The 25,110-nt window shown below is 41.5% G+C and overlaps 3 protein-coding genes across 5 annotated transcripts in view; 1 reads left to right on the top strand and 2 right to left on the bottom strand.

The window, feature by feature from the left end:
- Window positions 1-1,520: 1,520 nt before the first annotated feature.
- Window positions 1,521-8,570, bottom strand: LOC120563973 (F-box only protein 48). Its single transcript, XM_039808542.1, has 3 exons — window positions 8,474-8,570; window positions 4,681-5,020; window positions 1,521-2,029 (listed from the first exon to the last, which is right to left on the bottom strand). Exons 2-3 carry the CDS (start codon window positions 4,987-4,989, stop codon window positions 1,868-1,870), a joined length of 471 nt encoding a protein of 156 aa, XP_039664476.1. The 5' UTR covers window positions 4,990-5,020; window positions 8,474-8,570; the 3' UTR covers window positions 1,521-1,867.
- An 859-nt stretch (window positions 8,571-9,429) lies between these two features.
- aplf (aprataxin and PNKP like factor) overlaps window positions 9,430-25,110 on the top strand; it is a 54,343-nt gene continuing 38,662 nt past the window's right edge. Inside the window, exons 1-5 of one of the 2 annotated variants that reach the window (XM_039808399.1) lie at window positions 9,430-9,561; window positions 9,774-9,920; window positions 12,165-12,236; window positions 15,722-15,885; window positions 16,439-16,580. In XM_039808399.1, coding sequence (XP_039664333.1) covers window positions 9,819-9,920; window positions 12,165-12,236; window positions 15,722-15,885; window positions 16,439-16,580 — 480 coding nt within the window. In that variant the 5' untranslated portion in view covers window positions 9,430-9,561; window positions 9,774-9,818. Of the gene's footprint in view, window positions 9,562-9,755; window positions 9,921-12,164; window positions 12,237-15,721; window positions 15,886-16,438; window positions 16,581-25,110 lie in introns of both variants that reach the window. The other variant, XM_039808404.1, reaches the window with a different exon arrangement.
- On the bottom strand, window positions 19,524-23,819 carry LOC120563868 (E3 ubiquitin-protein ligase TRIM21-like). Of its 2 annotated transcripts, none has more exons than XM_039808319.1 (2): window positions 23,626-23,819; window positions 19,524-22,330 (listed from the first exon to the last, which is right to left on the bottom strand). In XM_039808319.1, exon 2 carries the CDS (start codon window positions 22,319-22,321, stop codon window positions 20,687-20,689), a length of 1,635 nt encoding a protein of 544 aa, XP_039664253.1. In that variant the 5' UTR covers window positions 22,322-22,330; window positions 23,626-23,819; the 3' UTR covers window positions 19,524-20,686. The 2 variants fall into 2 exon arrangements, with proteins under 2 accessions (XP_039664253.1, XP_039664263.1); XM_039808329.1 differs by having other exon boundaries at window positions 19,524-22,323.

The following is a 25,110-nucleotide window of genomic DNA, read 5'->3' as shown; positions in this document are numbered from 1 at the left end:
TCAGCTAGCTCCATAGACAGTAAAAGAAAGGCTGTTTCTCCAACTTCGGTCAGTTCCAAGGCAGGATCAGCTGGGAGACTTCTTCTAAACCAGGGCGCACATGTCCCATCCACCTGCCGCCGGGGTAGACGGTGCCGGGCAGGGGGCCCTTCCTGGCTGCAAGTCCTCCTGGGGCTTTACTTTAGTCTACTTTGATGCCAGTTTAACTCTTTACACAGTGCACTTTAACAAACATTAGTAAGAATATTCATCTACCACAAAACCGGTAGTTAGCCGCTAATGCTAGCTTTCGAGCACCACACTTCCACGGTAGCATAGTGAGGCTCCCTACATGTAAACCGAGGCTTTGAGAACTCTGTAAGCGCACAGACAGTTATTACAGTATTAAAGTATTAGTATTAAAAAGATAGATTAGAAAGACAGTAGCATTCATGTTTACATTTACACTTACAGAGTTCTCAAAGCTTGTGTTTACATGTAGGGAGCCTCACTATGCTACCATTGCTAAAACAAGTTATAAAATATATTAAGTGTGTGTGTGTGTGTGTATTTGCGTGTGTGTGTTTAAGTGTGTGTGTGAGTTGTGTGTGTGTTTGCGTGTGTGTGTAAGTGTGTGAGTCTTTGAGTGTGTGTGTGTCTGTGTTTAAGTGTGTCTCTGTATGTGTGTGTCTGTATGTGTGTGTGTGTGTGAGTCTTTGAGTGTGTTTGAGTGTGTGCGTGTGTGTGTTTAAGTGTGTCTTTGTGTGTGTGTGTGTGTTTGTGTTTAAGTGTGTCTCTGTGTGTCTGTGTGTCTGTGTCTGTGTGTCTGTGTCTCTGTATGTGTGTGTGTGTCTTTGAGTGTGTGTGTGTCTGTGTTTAAGTGTGTCTGTGTATGTGTTTAGGTGTGTCTCTGTATGTGTGTCTGTATGTGTGTGTGTGTGTGTGTGTGTGAGTCTTTGAGTGTGTTTGAGTGTGTGCGTGTGTGTGTTTAAGTGTGTCTTTGTGTGTGTGTGTGTGTCTGTGTTTAAGTGTGTCTCTGTGTGTCTGTGTGTGAATGCGTGTGTGTTTAAGTGTGTCTGTGTCTGTGTGTCTGTGTATGTGTGTGTGTGTCTGTATGTGTGTGTGTGTGTTTAAGTGTGTCTCTGTATGTGTGTGTGTGTCTGTATGTGTGTGTGAGTCTTTGAGTGTGTTTGAGTGTGTGCGTGTGTGTGTGTGTGTTTAAGTGTGTCTTTGTGTGTGTGTCTCTTTGTGTGTGTGTCTGTGTATGTGTGTGTGTCTCTGTGTGTGTCTGTGTGTGAATGCATGTGTGTTTAAGTGTGTCTGTGTCTGTGTGTGTGTGTGTTTAAGTGTGTCTCTGTATGTGTGTGTGTGTGTGAGTCTTTGAGTGTGTTTGAGTGTGTGCGTGTGTGTGTTTAAGTGTGTCTTTGTGTGTGTGTGTGTGTCTCTTTGTGTGTGTGTCTGTGTGTCTGTGTCTCTGTGTGTGTGTATGTGTGTGCGTCTGTGTGTGTTTAAGTGTGTGTCCCCCAACATTAACAGCGTTACACTCTTAATGATTATTTATTGCATCTCGGCCGTTTTTACATCAACGCAATAAAAGCTCGATTTCAACATAATTCCATCCCATAATGTCATCGTTTCATTTTCTTCATGATCCTTTTTTTTTCTTAAAAAAAAATTAACAACAAATTAAAATAAAAAATAAAAATATATGTACAATTGTTTTGTGTGTATTTACATAAAAAGACAAAAAGTATAAAATATATTAAGAGATTTACAATCTGGCACTCAGAAGTGCCAGAGGTGCTTTTTTGAATTAAGATCCGTGAAGTACAGCATGTGTGTGTGTTTCTGTGTGTGTGTGTGGTTGGGTGGGGTGGGGTTGGGGGGGTCATCTGTCCAGCTCGGCCTGCAGGATCTCCCCCCAGGTCTCGGCGTCCAGCGGCACCATCTTCCTGCCGCTGAGCTCCTGGGCCGACCTGACGTGGCTGTAGCGCCCTCTCAGCCAGTCCCTCTTCACACAGCTCCTCCTGTAGTTCTTCACCAGGGTCACCTGGACCACACACACACACACACACACACACACACACACACACACACACACACACACACACACACACACACACACACACACACACACACACACACACACACACACACACACACACACACACACACACACACACACACACACACACACACACACACACACACACACGTTACACAGGCCCCAAGACCTGACACGTTTTCAACTAGTCCGCCAAAAGCCAGTGGTTCTCAAATGGGGGGTATGTGTCCCCCTAGAGGTACTCTGGAGTACTGCAGGGGGTATGTGTCCCCCTAGAGGTACTCTGGAGTACTGCAGGGGGTATGTGTCCCCCTAGAGGGTACTCTGGAGTACTGCAGGGGGTACGTGACATTTTTTGCAAAATGTTTTTCAGTAACAAGGCTGTAGTTATTTCTACTATCTTTTTTTTCTCCAAGTTTGTCGCTTTTTCAATGTTTTTGTCGCTTCCTGTCACTATTTTCGACCTATTCTATTCTTCTTTCTACCGACTTTTTGTCGCCCTTTTTTCATCAGCATTTAAAATGTCTTTCAGGCTGTTTGGTAAATCTATCGCTGGCCAGGGGGCAACTTGGCTTAAAAACACTATTCAAATGGGGTACGTTGTGAAAACGGTCCCAGTTCGGTTATGGTTTAGACACCAAAACTTTAGTTTTGAGTTAAGTTGATCATAAGATGGAGGTTTGGGTTCAAATCAGACGTCACTTCACTTCCTGAAGGTTACCACGTGGCGTTGACACACACACACACACGCACACACGCACACACGCACACGCACACGCACACGCACACACACCCTGCTGAGATCAACGCACAAGTCTAGACTTCAGGCCACTTACGTAGGCTGCGGTGAAATCTCTGCGTGGGGCCTCTGCAGGGCCATAAACCAAGTTTTACCGGGACATTTTGCGCTCTTATACTTCCCCTCAGAACTACTGCGGCCACTAGAGGGCGCCGCCACCACAGACATACACACGAGTCGTAATCGCTGCTGGAACAAACGACCCTACGGGAGTGTTTTTCTTTTGGGAGAGGACAGATATTTTTTACACTACATTACATTACATTACATTACATTAATTCATTCATTCATGACGTGTTACTCACCTGTTTCTGTGTGTGTGGGGGGGTGGGGGGGGATTTGTTTGTTTCTTAAAAGTTGATGCTAAAGGGTTTACAAAAACACATCCAGACAGTAAATACTTGGTGCTGGACAGAAGATGGAAAACACAGAGGCCGGTAAACAGATAATGATCCCATGGAAATATAAGAAGATGGCTTAAACTAAATCACTAATAGGTCATTAATAAGGGTTGCAGGTTTTTGATAACTCTGCAAACCCTTGGTGTTCTCTCAATGAGCTTCATGAGGTAGTCACCTGAAATGGTTTTACCTTCACAGGTGTGCTTTGTCAGGGTTAATTAGTGGAATTACCGTAAAACTTCAAATAATAGCCCGGGCTTCTATTTACCCAAATCGCCGAAATGCACCGGCTTGTATTTGAGACAGGCGTCTATAAGAGACAGGCCTTTAATTGACAATAGGAGGTTACCACATTATATACATTTTTTTTAATTCGTATTATTCGTATTTCTGATTTTTTTTTTTTACGTGAGACTCTGAGATGCTGTGGATCCACTCACACACGCTCACCTCCAGCTCTTCGCTGACCTTCTTCCTCCCTCCACCTACGCAGTCTGGCCTTTTTGTCGTCTTCCTCCGGACAGACGCTGCAGTTCTGCTTTATGTTTAGGGCCTTCGCCATCTCTCTTAGGATCAATCGCGGCGCCCCGCTGCTTCCCGCGAATTTTGTTCGGCAAATTTGACAACTGTCAGCTTAAATGTCAAATCATACTTTTTCCTTTTGTCTCCGCGGTGGTATTGAGAGAATTAAGAAAAACTGAAGACTAAAAGAAAGTTCGTTAACCTGTTTGTTACGTTGCCATAGTGATGAGACGTTTATGAACGGTTGCGTCTGTCACGTGAAATCAAATCAAAACATAAGAACAAACGATCTGACGCGTTTTAAAAGATCAAATACAACCCGACACGAAAAAAAAAAAAAAAAACAGACCAGGCCTCTATTTGAGACCGGCCTTTATTTACCCAAATCTGTTGTCACACCGGGCGTTTAAAAGAGACAGGCGTCTATTTGGGACTCGGCTATTATTTGAAGTTTTACGGTATTTCCCTTATTAATAAAAAAGCAAAGGGTGGCTACTTTGAAGAATCTAAAATATAAGACATGTTTTCAGTTATTTCACACTTTTTTGTTAAGTACATAATTCCATATGTGTTCATTCATAGTTTTGATGCCTTCAGTGAGAATCTACAATGTAAATAGTCATGAAAATAAAAAGGAAACGCATTGAACGAGAAGGTGTGTCCAAACTTTTGGCCTGTACTGTATGTGAATAAAAAACTGAAAATTGTAAAAACAGGTTTAAAGATCCAATTTTTTGATTTGTCAAGGTGGAAAAAAAATTTAAAAATTGGATATTTGAACCCATTTTTCTGTTTTTCCAAATGTCCTTGTTTGTGCTTAGAGAACTGAAGTGATGAGCGTTACACGGACCAGGAAGGACAGCGAGTTCTGAATGCCGTGGCCTCCTGTGCAGACCGTGCGGTTGTTGGCTCACCTTCCAGGACAGGCCGTCCCGCCTGTCTCCGTCCACCTCCCTCTGACACACGGCTCGGACCGGCACACACTGGCTCGCCCACACCTGCTCGCTCTCCGCGATGATGTCGTGCCACAGCCGGCAGGTGCGCGCGGCGCTGCACAGGCTCTCCGCGTCCAGCTCGCCGAAGATCTTCGCGCTCATCTCCGTCGGCAGCGTTTCGGCGAAGTTCTGAGCGAGGGCGGGCGCGGGCGCGGTGGGTCTCGGAGACGGTCTTTTCTTTGAGACGAGAAACGCCGGCGAGGTCCTCGGGGAGTCGTGCTGCAGCATCGTAGCGCCGAGTGCGGCAGTCTGGGACGGCCTGGAAAAACAGGATATTGAAGAGCTCTTATCATGCTCATTTTCAGGTTCATAACTGTATTTTAGAGGTTGTACCAGAATAGGTTTACATGGTTTAATTATCTAAAAACACCATATTTTAGTTGTACTGCACATTGCTGCAGCTCCTCTTTTCACCCTGTGTGTTGAGCTCTCTGTTTTAGCTACAGAGTGAGACCTCTCACTGCTGTAACATCTTTGTTGGGAGTCAAGCAAAACTAAAAAGCAGAGTATGAGGGCGTGCCCTGACAGTACCTAGGTAAGGACTACTAGCCAGTCAGAAGCAGAGTATGAGGGGGTGCCCTGACAGCACCTAGGTAAGGACTACTAGCCAGTCAGAAGCAGAGTGTGAGGGCGTGCCCTGACAGTACCTAGGTAGAGGACTACTAGCCAGTCAGAAGCAGAGTATGAGGAGGTGGCCCTGACAGCACCTAGGTAAGGACTACTAGCCAGTCAGAAGCAGAGTATGAGGGGTGCCCTGACAGTACCTAGGTGAGGACTACTAGCCAGTCAGAAGCAGAGTATGAGTGCGCCGCCCGACATTTGCAGGACTAGTGAAGCCAGTCAGAAGCAGGTGCGCTCCCGACAGTACCTAGGTAAGGACTACTAGCCAGTCAGAAGCAGAGTATGAGGGCGTGCCCTGACAGCACCTAGGTAAGGACTACTAGCCAGTCAGAAGCAGAGTATGAGGGCGTGCCCTGACAGTACCTAGGTAAGGACTACTAGCCAGTCAGAAGCAGAGTATGAGGGCGAGCCCTGACAGTACCTAGGTGAGGACTACTAGCCAGTCAGAAGCAGAGTATGAGGGTGTGCCACGCTAGCAGCTAGGCGAGCATTACTCTTTACTCTGAAGTAAAGGCTGGACTACAGTAGAGCTGTTTGGAGCAGTTGGTGAACAGTGTTTTGGTGCTTTTGCCCTTTGTTAACCTATAACATTACACAAAAAAAGGGAACACGAGAGCAGCCTTCCTGCAGCTGAAGGAGTTGCTAACTCCGCCCAAACAGCTGACGGATTCACCTAACTATTTAACAATATTCTTGCTCTTAACTCGTCTAACAGAGACTTGTTGCTGACATGGTGTGTGTCTGTGTGTGTTTGTGTCTCTGTCTGTGTGTGTGTGTGTGTGTGCGCGTGCGTATGTGCATATGTGTTAGGGGTGGGGGAAAAAATCAATACAGCATAGTATCGCGATATTTTTCGTGGCAATACTACATCGATACACAGACGCCAAGTATCGATCTTTTATGATATATGTGTTGGTCAGTCTGTCTGCTTGACAATCCCATTTTGCAGCAATAAAATGGAAGTGAGATGAACAGACAGAGAAATATATATTTTTAGATGAAACAGATGTTGATAAAATTGTCCTTCGGGGACATCATTTGAAATTGGGAAACATTTGAAGTTGGAAAAAAGGGTAATAAATTGCAATATATCGCAGAATATTTCAATGTTTAAAATCGCAATAATATCGTATCGTGACATAAGTATTGTGATGATATCGTATCGTGAGGCCTCTGGTGATTCCCACCCCTACTATATATGTGTGTGTGTGTGTGTGTGTGTGTGTGTGTGTGTGTGTGTGTGAAGTTCTACTTTGTGTAACTGATAGTATTACGTGTCTCGTCTTGCGGTCTACTGTAGTTAGTTCTGTAGTAGTTAGTTGTGTGGATGTTTAAAATTGGGACCTGCAGCTATAAACTAGCACTATACATCTAATGTTCACATTGATGTTACATATTGCACATGGTCCCTCTATAATAATAATAATAATAATAATAACAAATAAATCCGGAGGGAAATTATCGTTCAGCAGTTGCAGATCAATATGGGAAAGATTGCAAATGTATTTAGATATAAACAATAAAAGAATACAGTGCTGAAATCAAATGTGTGTGTGTGTCTATGTCTGTGTGTGTCTGTATGTGTGTTTGTCTGTGAGTGTGAGTGCGGTGTGTGTGTGTGTGTGTGTGTGTGTGAATATCAATACGGTGCTGAAATCAAATGCACAAAATGCCAGAAATATGTACAGTTTAACAGTTAAGGTGCACATTCAAAATATACCGAAAGCAATCAGTCAACAGCGAGGATAATACAAAATATATACAGGTTATTATCCATGGCTGCTTACAAAAACAACTCTGGCTTCCAGGCCATAACACAGCCCAAAATACCAGCAATCCAGTGGAGTAGTCTACGTGATACACAGGTAATTATTGTAATTATTATTGCAGTATTCTGCTCTTATAACACTGCAATATATTCATTGTCCTGCCTATGCACCACCTGTCTATAATTTGTATATCACATTTCACTTTTCTGCTTTTTTTTTGCACTTCTGGTTGGACGCAAACTGTATTTCGCTGTCTTTGTACTTGTGTACACTGCACACTTACAATAAAGTTGAATCTAATCTGGTATAATCTCAAAAATACCCACTAAGAAAGCTCCAGGATTTCCATATAACCACTTAAAAAACACCCAATGACATACTTTACATTATATTTTTGATATATTTTGAATTGTCGTCTGCGTTTTTCTTCTTCACATAGGCTAAATAAAAGGTATTTCCACCGTAAATTGGTGAATAAAAGTGTATCTGAATGCAGGAAATGAAGTCTTTGATGCTCAAAATAACCCTGGGGGAGGACAGCCAGACCCCCCACTAGGATATGCTCCAATTCTCCCCCAAAAGGCAGATTCTGGCCTATATATATATATATATATATATATATATATATATATATATATATATATATATATATATATATATATATATATAGTACAGCAGTTGTTCTCAAACTTTTTCACATCAAGGACCCCTAAACTGACAAATTAGACCACGGACCCCCAAGACTTTTCCCTGGGTCCCCCCTACCTGATAGAATTTGAGCTTTTAGATGTTTTATTACATAAAGTAAATGAAACCCATGAGCAAAATAGTCATACATCCGTCATTCATTGTGTTACATATGGATGAAATTACAGTGAAAATAAAGGATTCCTCTTTTTGTTGGGGACCCCCCTGGAACCCCCTTCAAGGCCCCCGGACCCCACTTTGAGAACCACTGCAGTACAGAACACCCACTACAATACATTAGACCACACCACTGCAGCAATCGCATTGAATTGGGTTTGTGGGTGAACAAAAAGCTTCAATTTCTGCATCAAAGTGTGACTGTCGCTGTAAGAAAATCGGATTTTGACCGTTGCTGCAACTCGGAGTAACGTTCAGCTGCACGAGCCTCCGCCCCGGCTAGCGACTGCACGGCTAGCTAGCTAGATTAGCTAACAGCGACTGAACAACCCTCCTGTCTGGCCCAGTTTTCAGGCTAAATAACTTGTTTTTTTTTCACAGAACAGCGCTGATAGACAATGCACGGAGGGATATTCAAGCACAAGCGGGAATGTGTCGTTTAAATGACCGTTTCTTACCGGCAGCGTGGTCGCTCCGTTGTCTTTTCTGACAGCTGTCTATTTAAATGTCTCAACCAACGGTTATTTACACACAGACACAGACACACGTCACTGTAGTGTGTTTTGATAAAGTGCGCATGCGCTTAAAGGGTCACATGTCCATGAATCGCAAATTCCTGGACACACATTCGTCGTATTCCATCCAGAATCTGAACTATTTAAAATGTTCTTGTTTATTTGAAAATAATTAATATCTATACAATAATTCTCAGGACTGTTTATAGATAAGTCAATATCGTTCTTTTATTCGGCACCTATGAAATATACATTGCGTGACTTTAGATTATTAAAATTCCAACATTTTATTTGGTTTACACTTCTCGGTGCTGCGGTCCCTTTGTGGTCATCGTATTACAGGGGGTATTAATTACGTTCTTTATTAAGAGTATGCCTCAATAAACCGCCAATTCAATCACATATAGGTATAAAAAATATATATATATATATATCTAATACAATGACCACAGAGGTAATGATGCTAGAACTGTAGTCCAAATTAAAAAGTTTAAATTTTGATAATTAAAGTCATGCTATGTATGTTACACGTAGGCCGAATTAAAGATTGATTATAACTAATTCACAAACATTCTTAAAATGTATTTCATAATGATAAAAAAATCGTAAATAAACAAGAATATTTTACTTTGAATAAAATCCGAATGGATTTCGGTGAAGGTGTGTCCAGAATATCATGCAATGTAAGTTATATGTAAGCCGAATTAAAGAGTGATTTGAACTAATTCACAAACAGTCTTAAGATTTATTTCATAATCATAAACAATTCGTAAATAAATAAGAACATTTTATTTTGAATAAAATCCGAATGGAATTCGGTGAATGTGTGGCCAGGAATCTACTAGGCAGGCACGTTCCTGTTAACAGCGCTAGACGTCATTACGCAGGCTCCGCTGATACCCCGGAAGTTTTGAATCCTGTCTCTGAGTGACCACACGAGCAGACAGCGAAGAGTTGTATCTTCTGTGCCGTCGGTTTGTTTTTTAAAACCTGAAAAAGACGAATAATTACCAAGTTTACCTGCACAACAGGTGAGCAGAAGCAGTCAGCGTGTATTACTGCATGGCCTGTTGTGAGCTTACAGCTGACTGACTACTTGGCTCAGACTGAGCTCCTGAATGAAACATAAAGTTAGAGTATAGCTCTTTAAAAATCCTAATTATCCACCTGTAACGTTATCTTTCCGAATCCCTTTAACTGCATGTTAAAGTCTTGCATTGTGATGTGTGTTTTGTGCCCCCAGTGCACCGGGGTGAAGCTCCCTCCGTTCCCGCCCACAGAGCAGCAGATGTCCGGCTTCGACCTGGTCCGAGTGGACGGTGGCGGCGGCGGGGATCCCATCCACCTGCCGCCGGGGGAGACGGTGCTGGGCAGGGGGCCCTTCCTGGCTGTAAGTCCTCCTGGGGCTTTACTTTAGTCTACTTTGATGCCAGTTTAACTCTTTTAATCTGTGTGTTGTCTTTTTTTATTTTTATTATTAATAATAATAATAATTATTAGAAATGGAAGAAAATATGAAATAAAAAAATACATAATTATACAAAAATAAAAAAAGGAATCCCAAATTTCTCAAAGAGGGAGAAAGAATAGTTGTGGTTCCAGCCCCTATGTTTGAGATTTAGTTTTTTACTTTTTATGTGGTATAATATAACCATCTAAACCAACTATGAATCATAGCAGAGTACTTTAACATAATTTAATGATGTGATGGGATACATCGCTGCAGAATTATTGTCCTGAAAAGTGGCAGAGGAGGAAAGTCAGGGCGTTGGTAAAGTGGACCGTAAATGTCACAGCAAATCTCATGGGGATCTGGCCTGTAGTTGTCCAGATAGTAGTCTAATATATCCACTTCCACTCACCTAATTTTGATTACCCAAAAATAACATGGATGGATGATTCCATATAATGTGCTTCGCAAGTAGGACAAGCGATCGTATCTCTACTTTCATTGAATTTGGGATATATTTTATTTTTTTTGTTCGCATTTGAAAAAAATAGTACTTTCTTTCCTGAAACATTATCCCGACTGAACGTTGACCCTTCCTTTTAATATTAGTATAAACAATTCATAATTTTTGCTGCTTTTTTTAACTCAAGAATTAGGTATAAGTTCCTACAAAATGACATTTATTGGCCATGAATTCCCACCCCCCCCCAAAAAAAGTAAAACTAACTAGTAACGAGTTGGTGTTAGTGGTGTTTTATACATGAAAAGTGAAAAGAAGCATTTAAGGTAACAAAAAGAGTCAAAAACGTTGAAAAAAGGGCCACAAGTGTCGAAAAAAAGAGCCGAAAAAGTCAGGGCGTTGGTAAAGTGGACCGTAAATGTCACAGCAAATCTCACGGGGATCTGGTGTGTAGTCGTCCAGGTAGTGGTCTATATATCCACGACGTTCCACTTCTGGGATTGCTCCGTTGCTGCCCGAAATTCTGCCGGATGTCCCTCATTTTGGCCAGATGTCCTGTCCCCCTTCCTCTGACTCTGTGTCGGGGTTCTAACCTCCGGCTGATTGGTGAGGACTATGGTTAACTGGTCCTTAGATCTCTGCAGGGTAAATCCAGACAGCTAGACTGTCTGTCTGTCTGTCTGTCTGTCTGTCTGTCTGTCTGTCTGTGTAACAGCTAGCTAGACTGTCTGTCTGTCTGTCTGTCTGTCTGTCTGTCTGTCTGTCTGTCTGTGTAACAGCTAGCTAGACTATCTGTCTGTCTGTCTGTCTGTCTAACTGGTCCTTAGATCTCTGCAGGGTAAATCCAGACAGCTAGCTAGACTGTCTGTCTGTCTGTCTGTCTGTCTGTCTGTCTAACTGGTCCTCAGATCTCTGTAGGGTAAATCCAGACAGCTAGACTGTCTGTCTGTCTGTCTGTCTGTCTGTGTAACAGCTAGCTAGACTGTCTGTCTGTCTGTCTGTCTGTCTGTCTGTCTGTGTAACAGCTAGCTAGACTGTCTGTCTGTCTGTCTGTCTGTCTGTCTGTGTAACAGCTAGCTAGACTGTCTGTCTGTCTGTGTAACAGCTAGCTAGACTATCTGTCTGTCTGTCTGTCTAACTGCTCCTCAGATCTCTGCAGGGTAAATCCAGACAGCTAGCTAGACTATCTGTCTGTCTAACAGCTAGCTAGACTATCTGTCTGTCTGTCTGTCTAACTGCTCCTCAGATCTCTGCAGGGTAAATCTAGACAGCTAGCTAGACTATCTGTCTGTCTAACAGCTAGCTAGACTGTCTGTCTGTCTGTCTGTCTGTCTCTGTCTGTCTGTCTGTCTGTCTAACAGCTAGCTAGACTATCTGTCCAATCAGAGTTCTCTGTTCTGAGACTAAAACTACTTCTGATCGTCCACATGTTCCACCAAAACCAGTTCCTTCCTGAGACTATTTAGCAGAGGCACCGTGGCTCCGCCCCACGACGACTGTGATTGGTTTAAAGAAATAGCCAATAAACCAGAGCACGTTATTCTCCCATCCAACAATGCTGTGTGGACTAGCCAGACCCTGCTCTGCAGCTCTGTGGAGGAAGGTCTGGCAATGAGAGATGATCTAGATCAGTGATCTGTATTTAGACTTTGACCTCTAAACGATCCCTGAGTCATTTTGTACTGAGTCTCTTCTGGTGTTGCTTTGTCTTCACGCTGTCTCAGGTCAGTGACAAGAGAGTGTCCCGCCTGCACGGGCTGCTGGAGCGCCTGGACGGACAGCTGCGTCTCAAACCGGTACGTCCCCCGTTAGCTAGCTGGACTCTTTTTAACCCTCGCGTCTTCTTCCCGTCAACCGTGCATCTCTGTGTTTTTCTGGGTTGAAAATTTCAACATTTTGTTGTTCTTTTTCTACACTTTTCTCGACGTTTTTGTCGATTTTATTCCAATTTATTGGTCAGTTTTTTGGCTTTTTTTTTTTTTTTAATGTTTTTGTCAATTTATTAACAAGTTTTTGTCACTTTTTTTACCAAGTTTTTGTCACCCTTGCTGATGTTTTTTTAGTCACTTTTTCATATATATATATATATATATATATATATATATATATATATATATATATATATATATATATATATATATATATATATATATATATATATATATATATATATATATATATATATATATTTTTTTATTTATTTTTTTATTTAGCGTACTTTTTTTTCCTACGTTTTTGTAGCTTTTTCCAACGTTGTTTTGTCATAGTTTTGATATAGAAAGTTTTTGTAAACAGGTCAATTATTCAAATTTTTTTGTCACTTTATGGGCCTTTTTTTTTATTATGTTTTTGTCAATTTTTCTGATGTTTTTTTCCCACTTTTTTTTAACACGTTTTTGTCACCTTTTGGCGATGTTTTTTGTTTTTTTTTGTCACTTTTTTTTCAGATTTTTTTGGGTAATTTTATGTTTTTCGTTTTTAAAAAGATAAATGTTTTTGTCGCTTTTTCCGAATGTTTTTACAAGGTTTTTTTTTTCACTTTTGGTGATGTTTTTGATGGGTTTTTGGTCACTTTTTCAACATTCAAAAATAATATTTTTGTTGATTATTTTCCTGCGTTTTTGTAACTTTTTCCAACATTTGTCACTTTTTTCAACCTTCTTTTGTCCTACTTCTGATACAGAAAGTTTTTGTAAACGTATCCAATTTGACCCGAGGACAACAGGAGGATTAAGTGACTATTTTAAAACACAGTACCAGTAATTTTTTTTAAATGTTTGACCATTAGCTCACTTGTTAGCTTTTTCCAAAACGTACCATTGGTATTTAAGTCTATAACTTATTTGGGGGTTAAAATATTATTTAACATTGCCTGTCTGTCTGTCTGTCTGTCTGTCTGCGAGCTACTGTTGTAGCTTCAAATGAAGTCAGTCTAGACTCCACACTAGAGACTCTCTGAAGAGTTATTGTGAACTTTCATGTTGCAGAAATCAAAGTTGTGTAATGTCTCTTTAATGTGTTTAGTGTGGTTGTTTAAAGCAGTGTTTCTCAAATGGGGGTACGTGTCCCCCTAGGGGTACTTCGGAGGACTGCAAAACAACTGTCCAACTTCTCCTCCCTACAGCGCTTAACCTACCTTTAGATACAAATACTTAAAGTTCATATAAAAGGGAGAAGAGCTTGGATGTTAAACAAGAGCTTATTCATTATTTTACCTACTGTTAAAAAAAGTGCATGCAGGTTAATCTCTCATCCACTACTCTTTCTGCACTTTCTCTGTTTACTTTTTACTGTTTTTATTTTTGTATTCCTCCTGAAAGTGACTTTATTTTGTGGTTGGATTGATAGCCTACATCTGGCTTCAGGTTGCACTACTAATTAATTTTACTTGAACAGTGCAGTGTTAAACAATTTTAATAAATAGAAATTTGAGCCTTTTTATAGAAATCTGTTTTGTGTAAATTGCTAATAATTGAGCAATGGGGAAATAATCGCTAGATTAATCGTTTAAAAAATAATAAAATAATCGTTTGGGACAGCCCTAAACTGAAATTAAACCATGTGATGATGATGATGGAGGGTATGGTGAAGGGTATGTGATGATGTGGGGGGGGGGGCTATTTTAATTCCAAAGGCCAAGGGAACTTTATCAGGATGCATAGTATCCTGGATCCATGAAATAACTGGCCTTTCAAAATAAAAGTCTGTCTGCCTCTATGGGAATTTTAACATAGGGGTGGACTGACTTATGCCCCCTGTATTTTAAGGAAGAACATTTATTTATTCATGATACATTATTCATTTACAAAGAAAATTGGGGTTCTCAAAGGTTGGATTTTTCTTATTTTTTTTCAATTAAGGCATTAAGATCAATTTCCAAAAGATTATTTTTGTATTCCTCTTTTTAGTCAACCGTAGCATGGGTTCCAATACTCATAAGCAGAACTGTATGTCTATTTAAAGTGCTCATATTCTGCTTTTTGGCTTTTTCCCCTTTCCTTTATTGTGTTATATATCTTTTTTGTGCATGTTATAGGTTTACAAAGTCCCCCCCAAAGGGACTTACCATCTCCAACAGAAAACACTGTTCACCAACTGCTCCAAACAGCTCTACTGTAGTCCAGCCTTTACTTCAGAGACAATGCTCGCCTAGCTGCTAGCGTGGCACACCCTCATACTCTGCTTCTGACTGGCTAGTAGTCCTTACCTAGCTACTGAGCATGTGCGACTCCCAACAATGTTGTTACAGCAGTGAGATGTCTCGCTCTGTAGCTAAAACAGAGAGCTCAACACACAGGGTGAAAAGAGGAGCTGCAGCAATGTGCAGTACAACAAAAATATGGTGTTTTTTAGAAAATTAAACCACATAAACCTATTCTGGTACAACCTCTAAAATACAATTATGAACCTGAAAATGAGCAGAATATGAGCACTTTAGGATGTATGTGTCTTATTCTGATGTCTGTGTGAATTATTTGAGCTGCTGTAACTAAGGAATTTCCCCAGTGTGGGATTCATAGAGTCTGTCAATCTCTATCTTATCTTAGTAATAAAAGTAATTACAACCGTAATTAAAAAAAGGTGCTGTAAGTGCAAGTTCTTAATCTGTGGTTGCATTATAGAATAGAAACCCTGACACATCATTACACACTTCACGTTTTCCCTCCTTTAACCCTTGTGTTGTCTTCACTGTCGTCCATGATCATTCTGGGTCAAAATTGAAAAATGCATTGTTTTTTTTTACTTTTTCCGACATTTTTGATGCTTTTTTTAATGCTTTTGGTGCTTTTTTTTTAAACGTTTTTGTCCCTCTTTTCAACGCTTTTCTTTATTCATGGTCAATAAACCTAATCAAATGACATTATACCTAATTTTTGAGTTTGAAAAAAAGCAGAAATTATGAATTATTTTGACTAATATAACAGTTAAGATCAGAGGATGTTGAGTGAATCACAGACTGGTTTATGGCAGAGTTTGGGTCAGGATGCTGTTTTGAAATCGTTGACATTTTTTATTTTTTCTTCAAATGGCAAGAAATTAAATAAATCAAATTCAATGGAAGTAATGATACATTTTACCTGTGAAGAACATGGATGCATGGATGTATATGTCGTCTGGGTCCCATACAACGTACATGCATGCATCTGAGTTATTTTGGGGCAATTAGGTTGTTAAGAAACCCATATTTCTGATATAAAAAAACTTTGAAAACGAGTCAGATTTGACCCAAGGGTTAAATAGCGGTTGGTTCATCCTCTTGTTGTCGTTTTGACCTTTTTAGACCCACCTGAACCCGTGCTTCGTTCAGTCGTCCCTGACCGACAGCCCTCGCCCCCTGCAGAGAGACTCCTGGTACCCTCTTCACGATGGAGACCTGTTCTCTCTGCTGCCGGGCCAGTTCCTCTTCCAGGTGGTGGCCGTGGGCGGAGAGGACCGCACTCCCAGGTACTTACGCGTCTGAAAAAAACCTGCTCCTCTCCATGTTAACACCAAGACATGAATCTCAAATACTTCAATTATTCTCCGATGATGTCTTGGTGAGCAATTAAATCAAGACACGAGATGCTGCTCTTCGCTGTTTAATTAAAGGCTTATCTTTTATCTTTGCCGAGCAGACTGCGTGGGGCTGAGGTTCAAGTGCTATGTGTTGACCCAATTAAAAAAACCAACATTAGGGAAAGGGTTGATAAGCGTGGCTTTGGTTCATCTTTTATCTATGAGTTGGCGTCTCGTCTGTCGTCGTGATGCCGGCTCTCTGTTTGAAGTTCAGATCAAACGGTACGGGGCAAAGGACACTTGAGAAGATGTTCAAATCAGCCGAAGCTCATGTAAAATTCATCCAGATAGTTCAGCTTGTATCTATTCGTGTTTTCATTTCGTATAATAACCTTCCCCGAGAAATCCTCTCTTAGTTTTTTAGGAGATTTGAAAGTTGGCTTCAATCTCAGTTTTACAGGCTTCAAGTCATTCTTTAAATGTTTTTCTTTTCTTTCTGTAGAAACAGTCAGCTGCTCGTTTGTCCCGAGCCAGATGTGGAGCCCCCTCCTCCTGTCGGACCCGCTCCACCTCGCAACGAGCCGGCACCAACGCCAGCAGCTCTGTCGGACCAGGAGGAAGCCGACCATGGACGTTTAAACAAGGTTTGCTTGACTCGTATCTTAGGCCCAAATATTGATGTTCAAACTCGCAGACTTTGAGACGTGTTCCTGCTGAGTGTGTGAGGGCTTAGGGCGGTCCCACTGTCACATTGTCAAGTGTGCATCAGCTTTCTTGCAGACATTTTGAGCCACTTTATGCACCCTTTTTCATAAGTCTGCATTTTCGCAGACTTGGCCTGAGGAAATTGCCCACAGTTCATAGCGTGACGTGAAAACACGGGGTTATCAGGGGAAGCACGAAAACATAAAAAAAAAAAAGGGAACCAAGGAGGAGTGGCACATGGGTGTCATAACGTATTCAATTTACATGGAAACATTAGTTTAACATAAAGGATTTAAGATGGTACATCAAAACACAAAGGGCCCTATTTTAACGATCTAAGCGCCTGGCGTGAAGCGCCTGGTGCAGGTGTGTTCAGGGTGTGTCCAAAATCCACTTTTGGTAGTTTAACGGCAGGATAAAGGGTACGTGTGCGCCTGGTTCTAAAAGGTTGTACTTAGTGTCTTCATTAATCAGAGGTGTGTTTTGGGCGTAACATGCAATCAACCAATCAGAGAGCAGCTCCCATTCCCTTTAAAAGCCAGGCGCGGTTGGACCTTGGAGCATTGCTGTTATGATGGAGGATTTACACCCTAATATTTATATTTGTAATCTTCTGTGTGTGTGTGTGTGTGTGTGTGTGTGTGTGTGTGTGTGTATGTGGATAAATGTAAAAAAAAAAAAAAAAAATAGAAAAGAAAAAAAAAAAAATAGAAGCATTTTGTAATGCTCTGTTAAAATAACAATGAAATGCTGAGTTATTGACTTTAGACCAGGTTTTTGTTGGTCAATGGTGCGATCACTTCCCGCTGCCTCAAGATAGCAATACTCCCAGAATGCACCTGAACACACCTCCCTGTAAGACCAGCACGCCCAGCACGCCCAGAATGCACCTGAACACACCTCCCTGTAAGACCAGCACGCCCAGAATGCACCTGAACACACCTCCCTGTAAGACCAGCATGCCCAGAATGCACCTGAACACACCTCCCTGTAAGACCAGCACGGCCAGCACGCCCAGAATGCACCTGAACACACCTCCCTGTAAGACCAGCACGCCCAGAATGCACCTGAACACACCTCCCTGTAAGACCAGCATGCCCAGAATGCACCTGAACACACCTCAGGTGCATTTGCTGTTTAAACAACGTGGGCGCTGGACGGGAAATTGACAATTTTGCTTCATGCTGGGTTTTTGACAAAAATGAGTAGATTAAATGTTTGACTCCTCCACTCTGTAAAGAGCCTGGAAGACATTCAGTCTCCCTTGGCAATAAAGAATGTAAAAAAAGTACCAAACCCCCAGTTGTACCTAACATGTTTGGGCATCATCAAGGTATTGTGAAATGTCACTTCCGCGAACAACAAAGAAGTTGCATTAGCTTTACTGTAGTTAAAACTATGGGCGATTTTACACCCTTTTCAGGGGGGCTCAAGCCCCCCTACATTTCATCTCAGCCCCCCTAAAAATTATAATTATAATAATAACCTTTTTTTTTAATACATTTTGGTGCTTCAAGTTAGAGTTGCAAACTTGTCTGTTAGTGACAGAGGACAAATAATTACAGGTTCAAAGTGCTTGAAACGGGTTTTATATCCTGTATGGCTGACACCGATGCTACACACCTGTAACGACGTCAAGGAAAGAAACATAGAATCATTTTTACTGATTTACTGGAAGTTGGTCAGACATTTGAATATCGAGTTGAGACCGAATGTGTGTATATACAAGGGAGGCGTTCAAGGCATATCGCAGCTTGGATACCTATAACTATTTAAGTTATAAAAGTTAAGTTAAAAGCATCCTAACCTACAAAAATGGAAATACCTGTGTCGTTTACGGGGAAATCGAGGCAGGTCAGACACTTTACAAACGCTACTCCACCTGGCTCATTGCAACAAAGTCCGGGCGAAGTCCAAAGCGGGCGTTGCACCTGCATGGCAGGATAAATATGGCCATACTGTTTATAACGTTAGTTAACGGTACATTTGACAATAGCATTTGGATCAGCTTTTTCATTACTGCCACTTATCCGTTTGATAATGGAATCTATCTGGATCTACGCAGCAATGGAGAGGTGTGTGTAATCATGTGGGCACAATTTTGGTTACTGTGGAGCAGTATATCCAGGATGGACTCCAGAGTGGCTCATCTGTCACCTTAAAACCAAGTGTTTGGTCACATGTGACTAAGAAGGGGTGCGTTTTAACAATATGACACACTGTCTACTAACCTGACGTCGTCATACTCTAGTCAGAATCTGAGTCTGATGCTGCTCCACTGGGCTGTGATTATGGGGAGTGTTTCAACCGAACCAGGAAAGAAAATGCCGCTGCACTCAATTGGATAGACCCACAACCAATCAGAGCAATGGAGTATGTGACGTATGTTGAGCAACGCATTGTTGTCAACAGAACTCAACTGTACGCACGCTGGAAGAAGTAGTAGTAGAAGAAGAAGATGAGTGTAAACGATCTTTGCCAGTGTTGTAAAAGGAATTTAAGGATACACGGAAACGAAACGAACCAATTCAGCCCAAGCGCTCTCTGGTGACATGAGAGTTCAGGGCTTTAGGTCTTAGGATGGAGTTTGGGATTGAGCCAAAATTTTTATCAGACGTGAAGCAGTGCAGCAGGAAGTTATACCACGTCCACCTCTTGTGAGGAAGCTTGTGTTGACGAGAAGTTTTTAATCCTTTTGGTATTTCGACTGCAGCGTTTGGCCATATGACGCTATAAACCAGACAAAAATCAGACAATCTGAATTTGCGTATCTGCTTATCCGCCAAGGATAAGTCATGTTATCGACTCGGTTTGTCTGCGAGTTTGTTGATTTGTTTGTGTGTCCGTCAGCAGGATTACAGAAAAAAGTACTGGCACAATTGTTTTATTTGTATTCATTTTATTTGTTAGGGACCATGTACAATTTTTAACATAATGTTGCCATATGATGCATTGTACCAGAGTTAGCCTTAGGCTAATTTACATCTGCAGTCCCAAGGCAGGGCACAGTTTAAATCCAACAGTAAAAACATGACTTCTAACAAAACAACAAGACCGATCACAAATCCCACATCAATATAATATAATAATATAATGAAACTTGGAATGGTGTAGCATGGGCCAAAGAAGAACCCAATACATTTTGGAGCGGATTCAAATCACAAGGCAGATACACACATTATTTTTCACGGGCATTAGTAACCAGTAGCGTATCAGCTGGTTCTCCTGGTAAAGAGTTAGGAGTCACGATGACGTTAGACTGTGGCTGCCTGTGAACATTAAAAGGGTAATTTCATTGGTCTAGTATTGACTAGGAACGCTGTATCCCTCAGCTGCCATTATAAACAATACATTTTTTATTTATTATTATTTACAGATTTCTTTGACTCATAAACCATCTTATCAGGACTCACAAAACCAAACAAAACTGAGAAGTAGTTTTTATAGCCGGTATAACGACAAATACTGTGTTCTGTAGACACTATAGGATGTGATATGCCTTACTTTTTTTTTAAAGATTTTTAAATAGGCCTTTATTGGGATAGGAAAACTGAGATGAGAGAAGGGGGAAGACACGCGGTAAACCACCACAGGTCGGATTCGAACCCTGGACCTTCTGCATCGAGGAACAAGCCTCTACACATGTGGGCCTGCTCCACCAACCGAGCCAAACGGCCACATAGGCCTTACTCTTAAATTAAGCTTCCTGACGCAATGAAATATTCAGCTATATATTTTCCGTGGCTGCACATCAGTTAGAAAGTATGATTCATCATCTTGACATATTTGTTGTCTTTAGAAACTGATTTCTTCTGGAAGTTATAATTAATGTCTGTGGGTTTAACAGAGGTGGAAATAGATATCGTCCACATAACGTGCGTCATGATGCATCAAATGAATGGGTTGACTCTGTCATCAGATACATATAGTAAAAAATCAATCACCACAGGAAACAGATTCTGTAAACAAATAAGATGTAAACTATTAAATGTACATTTGTTATTTGTTAATAGAAATGTATCAATACATGAAATAAGATGAGTGATTAGTTTACTCTGACAGGAGAGATGATCAGAGGTGCAGAATTTTTACCATCTTCATTATTCCCAGGCCAAAGGTATAAGAAGAGTTTCTCAGTGAAGGAGCAGCCAGTAAAGGAGTAGATAAAAGCTGCAGCATCTACGTCATAAAAGGAGACCAGACCCTCCTCATAATCCACAAACACCCCCACCTTCTGAGGAGGAGACTTCAGAGAGAGATGGACAGGATGGCCAGCAAGAGCTTCGTACTCATTTCCATTTATCATCCATATAGTCCAGTAACCATCCTCAGGGTTCAGAGGGATGTTTTCCTTCCTGTTGACCGACTCTCTGGCCACTCCTAAATCCCATTCAGTCTTTCCTTTAACTTGAACCTCAAAGTAATATTTGCCAGAAGAGAAACTCTGCTTTCCTAAAACACAGGGAATGAGAGAAAATCTCTCTGGGTTGTTTGGGAGATTCTTCTTAACCTTACCAGTACACACTTGTTTCCTACCATGAGACAGGATGAGATTAGGATGTGCTGTATCAGGATCAAGAGTCACATCCACTGCATACTGCTGGACCCTCTTCAGCTCAGACTCACCCAGCTTCTTCATCTCTTTACTGAGCGTCTCCTCCAGCTGAGCTACAGCTCTCACCACAGTTCCTGCATACGATGGACGGACGCTGACCTTTGTCCAGTCCTTGGTGGGTGAAGGTTGGTTGGTTTTTAGGGACTGGACACTCTGGAGAAGATGGAGGTGGTCTTCAGAGCGTGAGAGCTGCTCCACCTCAGTGCTTCTCTTCATCAGCTCAGAAATTTCCAGTTTCAGCTCTTTGATGAAAGCTTCAGCCTGTTTTTCTGTTGTTTTCTGCTTCTCTTTGATCGTGTCAGTGAGCTCGTTCAGGCCTCTCTCAACAGACTCCTTCAGAGAAGTGAAGAACTGAACACCTTCTGCTAGCTCTCTGTCTGCATCTTCCTCACTGAGGTCGACTGAGTGTTTGATCTCCTGAATCTTCAGTCGTCTCTTCTGGATCATCTGCTGAATTTCAGCCTCCAGCTTGACCTTCTTTTCTTCATATTCTTCTTTCAGAGGAACAACATCATGCTTCTTGTGATCTAAAACAGTACAGACCATGCAGACACATGTCTGGTTGGTCTTACAGAACAGCTCCAGAGGTTTATCGTGCTTCGTACACATCCTGCCTTCCAGGTTCTCCACAGGGTCGATCAGCTGATGTCTTTTCAGACCTGACATGGTCAGATGAGACTCCAGGTGAGTCTCACAGTAGGAGACCAGACACACCAGGCAGGACTTCAGGGCCTTCAGTTTGGTTCCAGTGCAGACGTCACAGGGAACTTCTCCTGGTTTGGACACTTGTTGCTCTGAGCTGCTGCTGCTGGCTTTCTGTTGAGCTGACTGTCTGAACTGAGCAACCATCTCAGAGATGAAAGTGTTGACATGCAGCTCAGGTTTTGTGTTGAAAACCTTTTTACACATCGGACACATGTACTGCTCATTGAAATTCCATTGTTCATTGATGCAGTTCTTGCAGAAGTTGTGACCACATGGTATGGCTACAGGATCAGTGAACACATCCAGACAGATGGAGCACAGAAACTGATCTTCAGATGGCAGATAGTTTGCCGCAGCCATATCTACACACTGGGTGAAAGAAAAGATAAACATTAAATCAAAAATGCAGTTTTAATAATTATTTGAAAAGTGTGTGCAATTTTTTATAATACAATATTATTATAATCAGTTCAATCAGATTCAGACACTTCATACATCCCAATGGGCAGTTAATTAGCAGTTTCCCAGTCCCGTCAGTTCCAACGAACACTCAGCAAACAATAGTTAAAAAATGTTAGACGTCGGAGGAAACCTATTAAAAAGGTATGGGGACAGGTTACAGGCCCAATTAATTCATGCTGACAAATGCTGACTCGCTACTCTTACAAAAACAGTAAGAATATATCCACACAGGGACGGAGCCAGACATTGTAAACATTTGGGGCTCAGCCAAAACCTAGGGGTGGGCATGCTGCTCTGGGGGGGGATTTGTTTCACCATTTATAGCAGCTATATGCACTATATTTCAATACATTTGGGATTATAAAATGCCTAAAAATATGTTCATCATTTGGGGAAAAACATGATAGTTTCCAAGGAAAACAGTCTTCATTTTGTATGTTAACTCTTCTCCAACTGTCTCCATCATTCTTAAATCAGAACACAACAAATGTTGAGGATGACTCATTTTTCACTTTTGCCACCTAAAAAGAGGCAACAGATTTTTTATGTTATTATTATTTTTAATTAGGCTACATAAGGAGGGTAAAAAAAGTGGTATGAATAGCATCACATTATCTAGAAACCTACTTTTGTTACACTACACTGGAATAGAGTTCACACAATGAATGGTGATATTTCCCCAGTAATGAAACTTTTGCTCCATTTGATTTGCAGGTTTTAAAACCCTAAAAGATTTGGGGCGTTTGAGTAAACATTCGGGGGCTGGAGCCCCAGAAGCCAGACCCTCTCTCCGCCCCTGTGTCCAAGTTTTATTAAAGAACAGCACTGCTAACAAAGTTCTGCTTACTTGAACACATTTAATTTCCTCCAGCTGCTTCACAATAAAAGCCTCCCACTGACTCTCTGTTTGAAAGCTTTTATTGTGAAACAGCCAGAGAAGATGGAGGAAGCGATCCGTAAACAGTAACCATAGCAGTAAAATAGGAAGTAATCTAAACTCCAGTCCTGAGAACTCACACAGAGAGACTATTTAATGCTGTTAAAGTGGTCTACTGTATAGTGGGCCTGTAGACAAACAGCCATAGTTATATTGTTACCAATTTCACAAGAAATTAAAAGAGAGGAACTTGCTGCCTGAGTAGAGCTGAAGTTTAGTGTTAATCCTGGTTGTAGAAAGTGTAAATGTGATCAGCTGTACTCACCAGTGTTTGGCAGAGACTCTGCTGTGTTGTTGAGAAAGACCTGATGAAGTCAGTTTGAGTTTTCTTTCAGAGAGAAACAGAGACTTGTCTCGACTGCAGCGTGGCTGACACTCTGACAAACTTAACTTTCATTTCTGGAGTGTGACGTTGAAGCTCTCCTCTTTCCAGTGTAGCTCCGCCTCTTACTGCAGCTCTGTTGTTTCCTCAATCTCATGTGCACTCTTATTGTGAAATACGAGGATGTTGTCTGGTTGATATGGAGCAAAGGTCATGCTATAGACGCTTTCAACGGTAACAACATAAGCAAACGGTACTACGCATGTGCGTTACTATTGCCCAAACTTGACTTCCGGCAGACCTCCCCCAACAACAAGTGAATTGCGTTAGCTTGTTCCTGTAGTTAAACTATGTCTAGCCAGTATTATTTGGGGTTGCCAGTTGAAGAAAAGAAGCATTACGTGGCCAAACTCAAATGCGATAAAGTTACGCTACCAGACCCATTCGACAAAATTATGAGAACTTTTTTTTTTTCTCTACGACCCTGTCTGAATTAGGTTGGTCAGATACACATATTTGAATATCTAGTTGAGACCGAATGTGTATATACAAGGGAGGCGTTCAAGGCATATTGCAGCTTGGATGCCTGTAACTATTTTAATTCCGGAAAAGTTAAAAGAATCCTAACCTACAAAAATGGAAATACCTTTTGTCGTTTACGGGGAAATCGAGGCAGGTCAGACACTTTACAAACGCTACTCCGCTTGGACTGCACCTGCATGGCAGGGTAAGTATGGCCATACTGTATATAACGTTAGTTAACGGTACATTTTGACAATAGCATTTGGATCAGCTTTTTCATTACTGCCACTTATCCGTTTGATAATGGAATCTATCTGGATCTACGGAGCAATGGAGGGGTGTGTGTTGACATGTGGGCACGATTTTGGTTACTGTGGAGCAGTATATCCAGGATTGACTCCAGAGTGGCCGATCTGTCACCTTAAAACCAAGTGTTTGGTCACAGGTGACTAAGAATGAGCTTTCGCTGAATCCGTCTATATACCATATCGAGCCCTTGCAGCCTCTCGCATTCTGTCAGTTATCAGGTAACACCAGTGAGAGTTCAGGGGTCTCATTTATAAACGTGGCGTACGCAAAAAACAGGGCTGAAAATGTGCGTACGCCACTTCCCACGAAAAGGTTGTGATTTATGACAAACGAACTTGACGGGAGAATGTGCGGTCCTCCAAGCAAACTCTGACCCATGCATACACACTTTTTGGAGACAGTGGGAATTGGCGAAGCAGATGGTGGACTGGAGTCAGACTGCAGAAAGTAAATGTGGGAATAAGGATTACTTGTAATATTTTCAAGTATTGATGCCTCACGCACATTTTTTCACTCTTATCATCCACGTTATCATGAAGATTAAATCCAGCACTGTTAATTGCGCTTGTACTGAGTGATCATTGTTCCATAAACACC

The sequence above is a fragment of the Perca fluviatilis genome, chromosome 1 (assembly GCF_010015445.1).
Source record: "Perca fluviatilis chromosome 1, GENO_Pfluv_1.0, whole genome shotgun sequence".
Taxonomy (NCBI): domain Eukaryota; kingdom Metazoa; phylum Chordata; class Actinopteri; order Perciformes; family Percidae; genus Perca; species Perca fluviatilis.
This window is presented reverse-complemented; position numbering and strand designations above follow the sequence as displayed.

Coding starts and splice junctions, on each gene's coding strand:
- LOC120563973 (XM_039808542.1), bottom strand. CDS start 4,989: ATGCTGCAGCACGACTCCCCGAGGACCTCGCCGGCGTTTCTCGTCTCA. Junction 2,030..4,680: donor GGGACGGCCTGTCCTGGAAG/GTGAGCCAACAA, acceptor TGTGTGGTCCAG/GTGACCCTGGTGAAGAACTA.
- LOC120563868 (XM_039808319.1), bottom strand. CDS start 22,321: ATGGCTGCGGCAAACTATCTGCCATCTGAAGATCAGTTTCTGTGCTCC.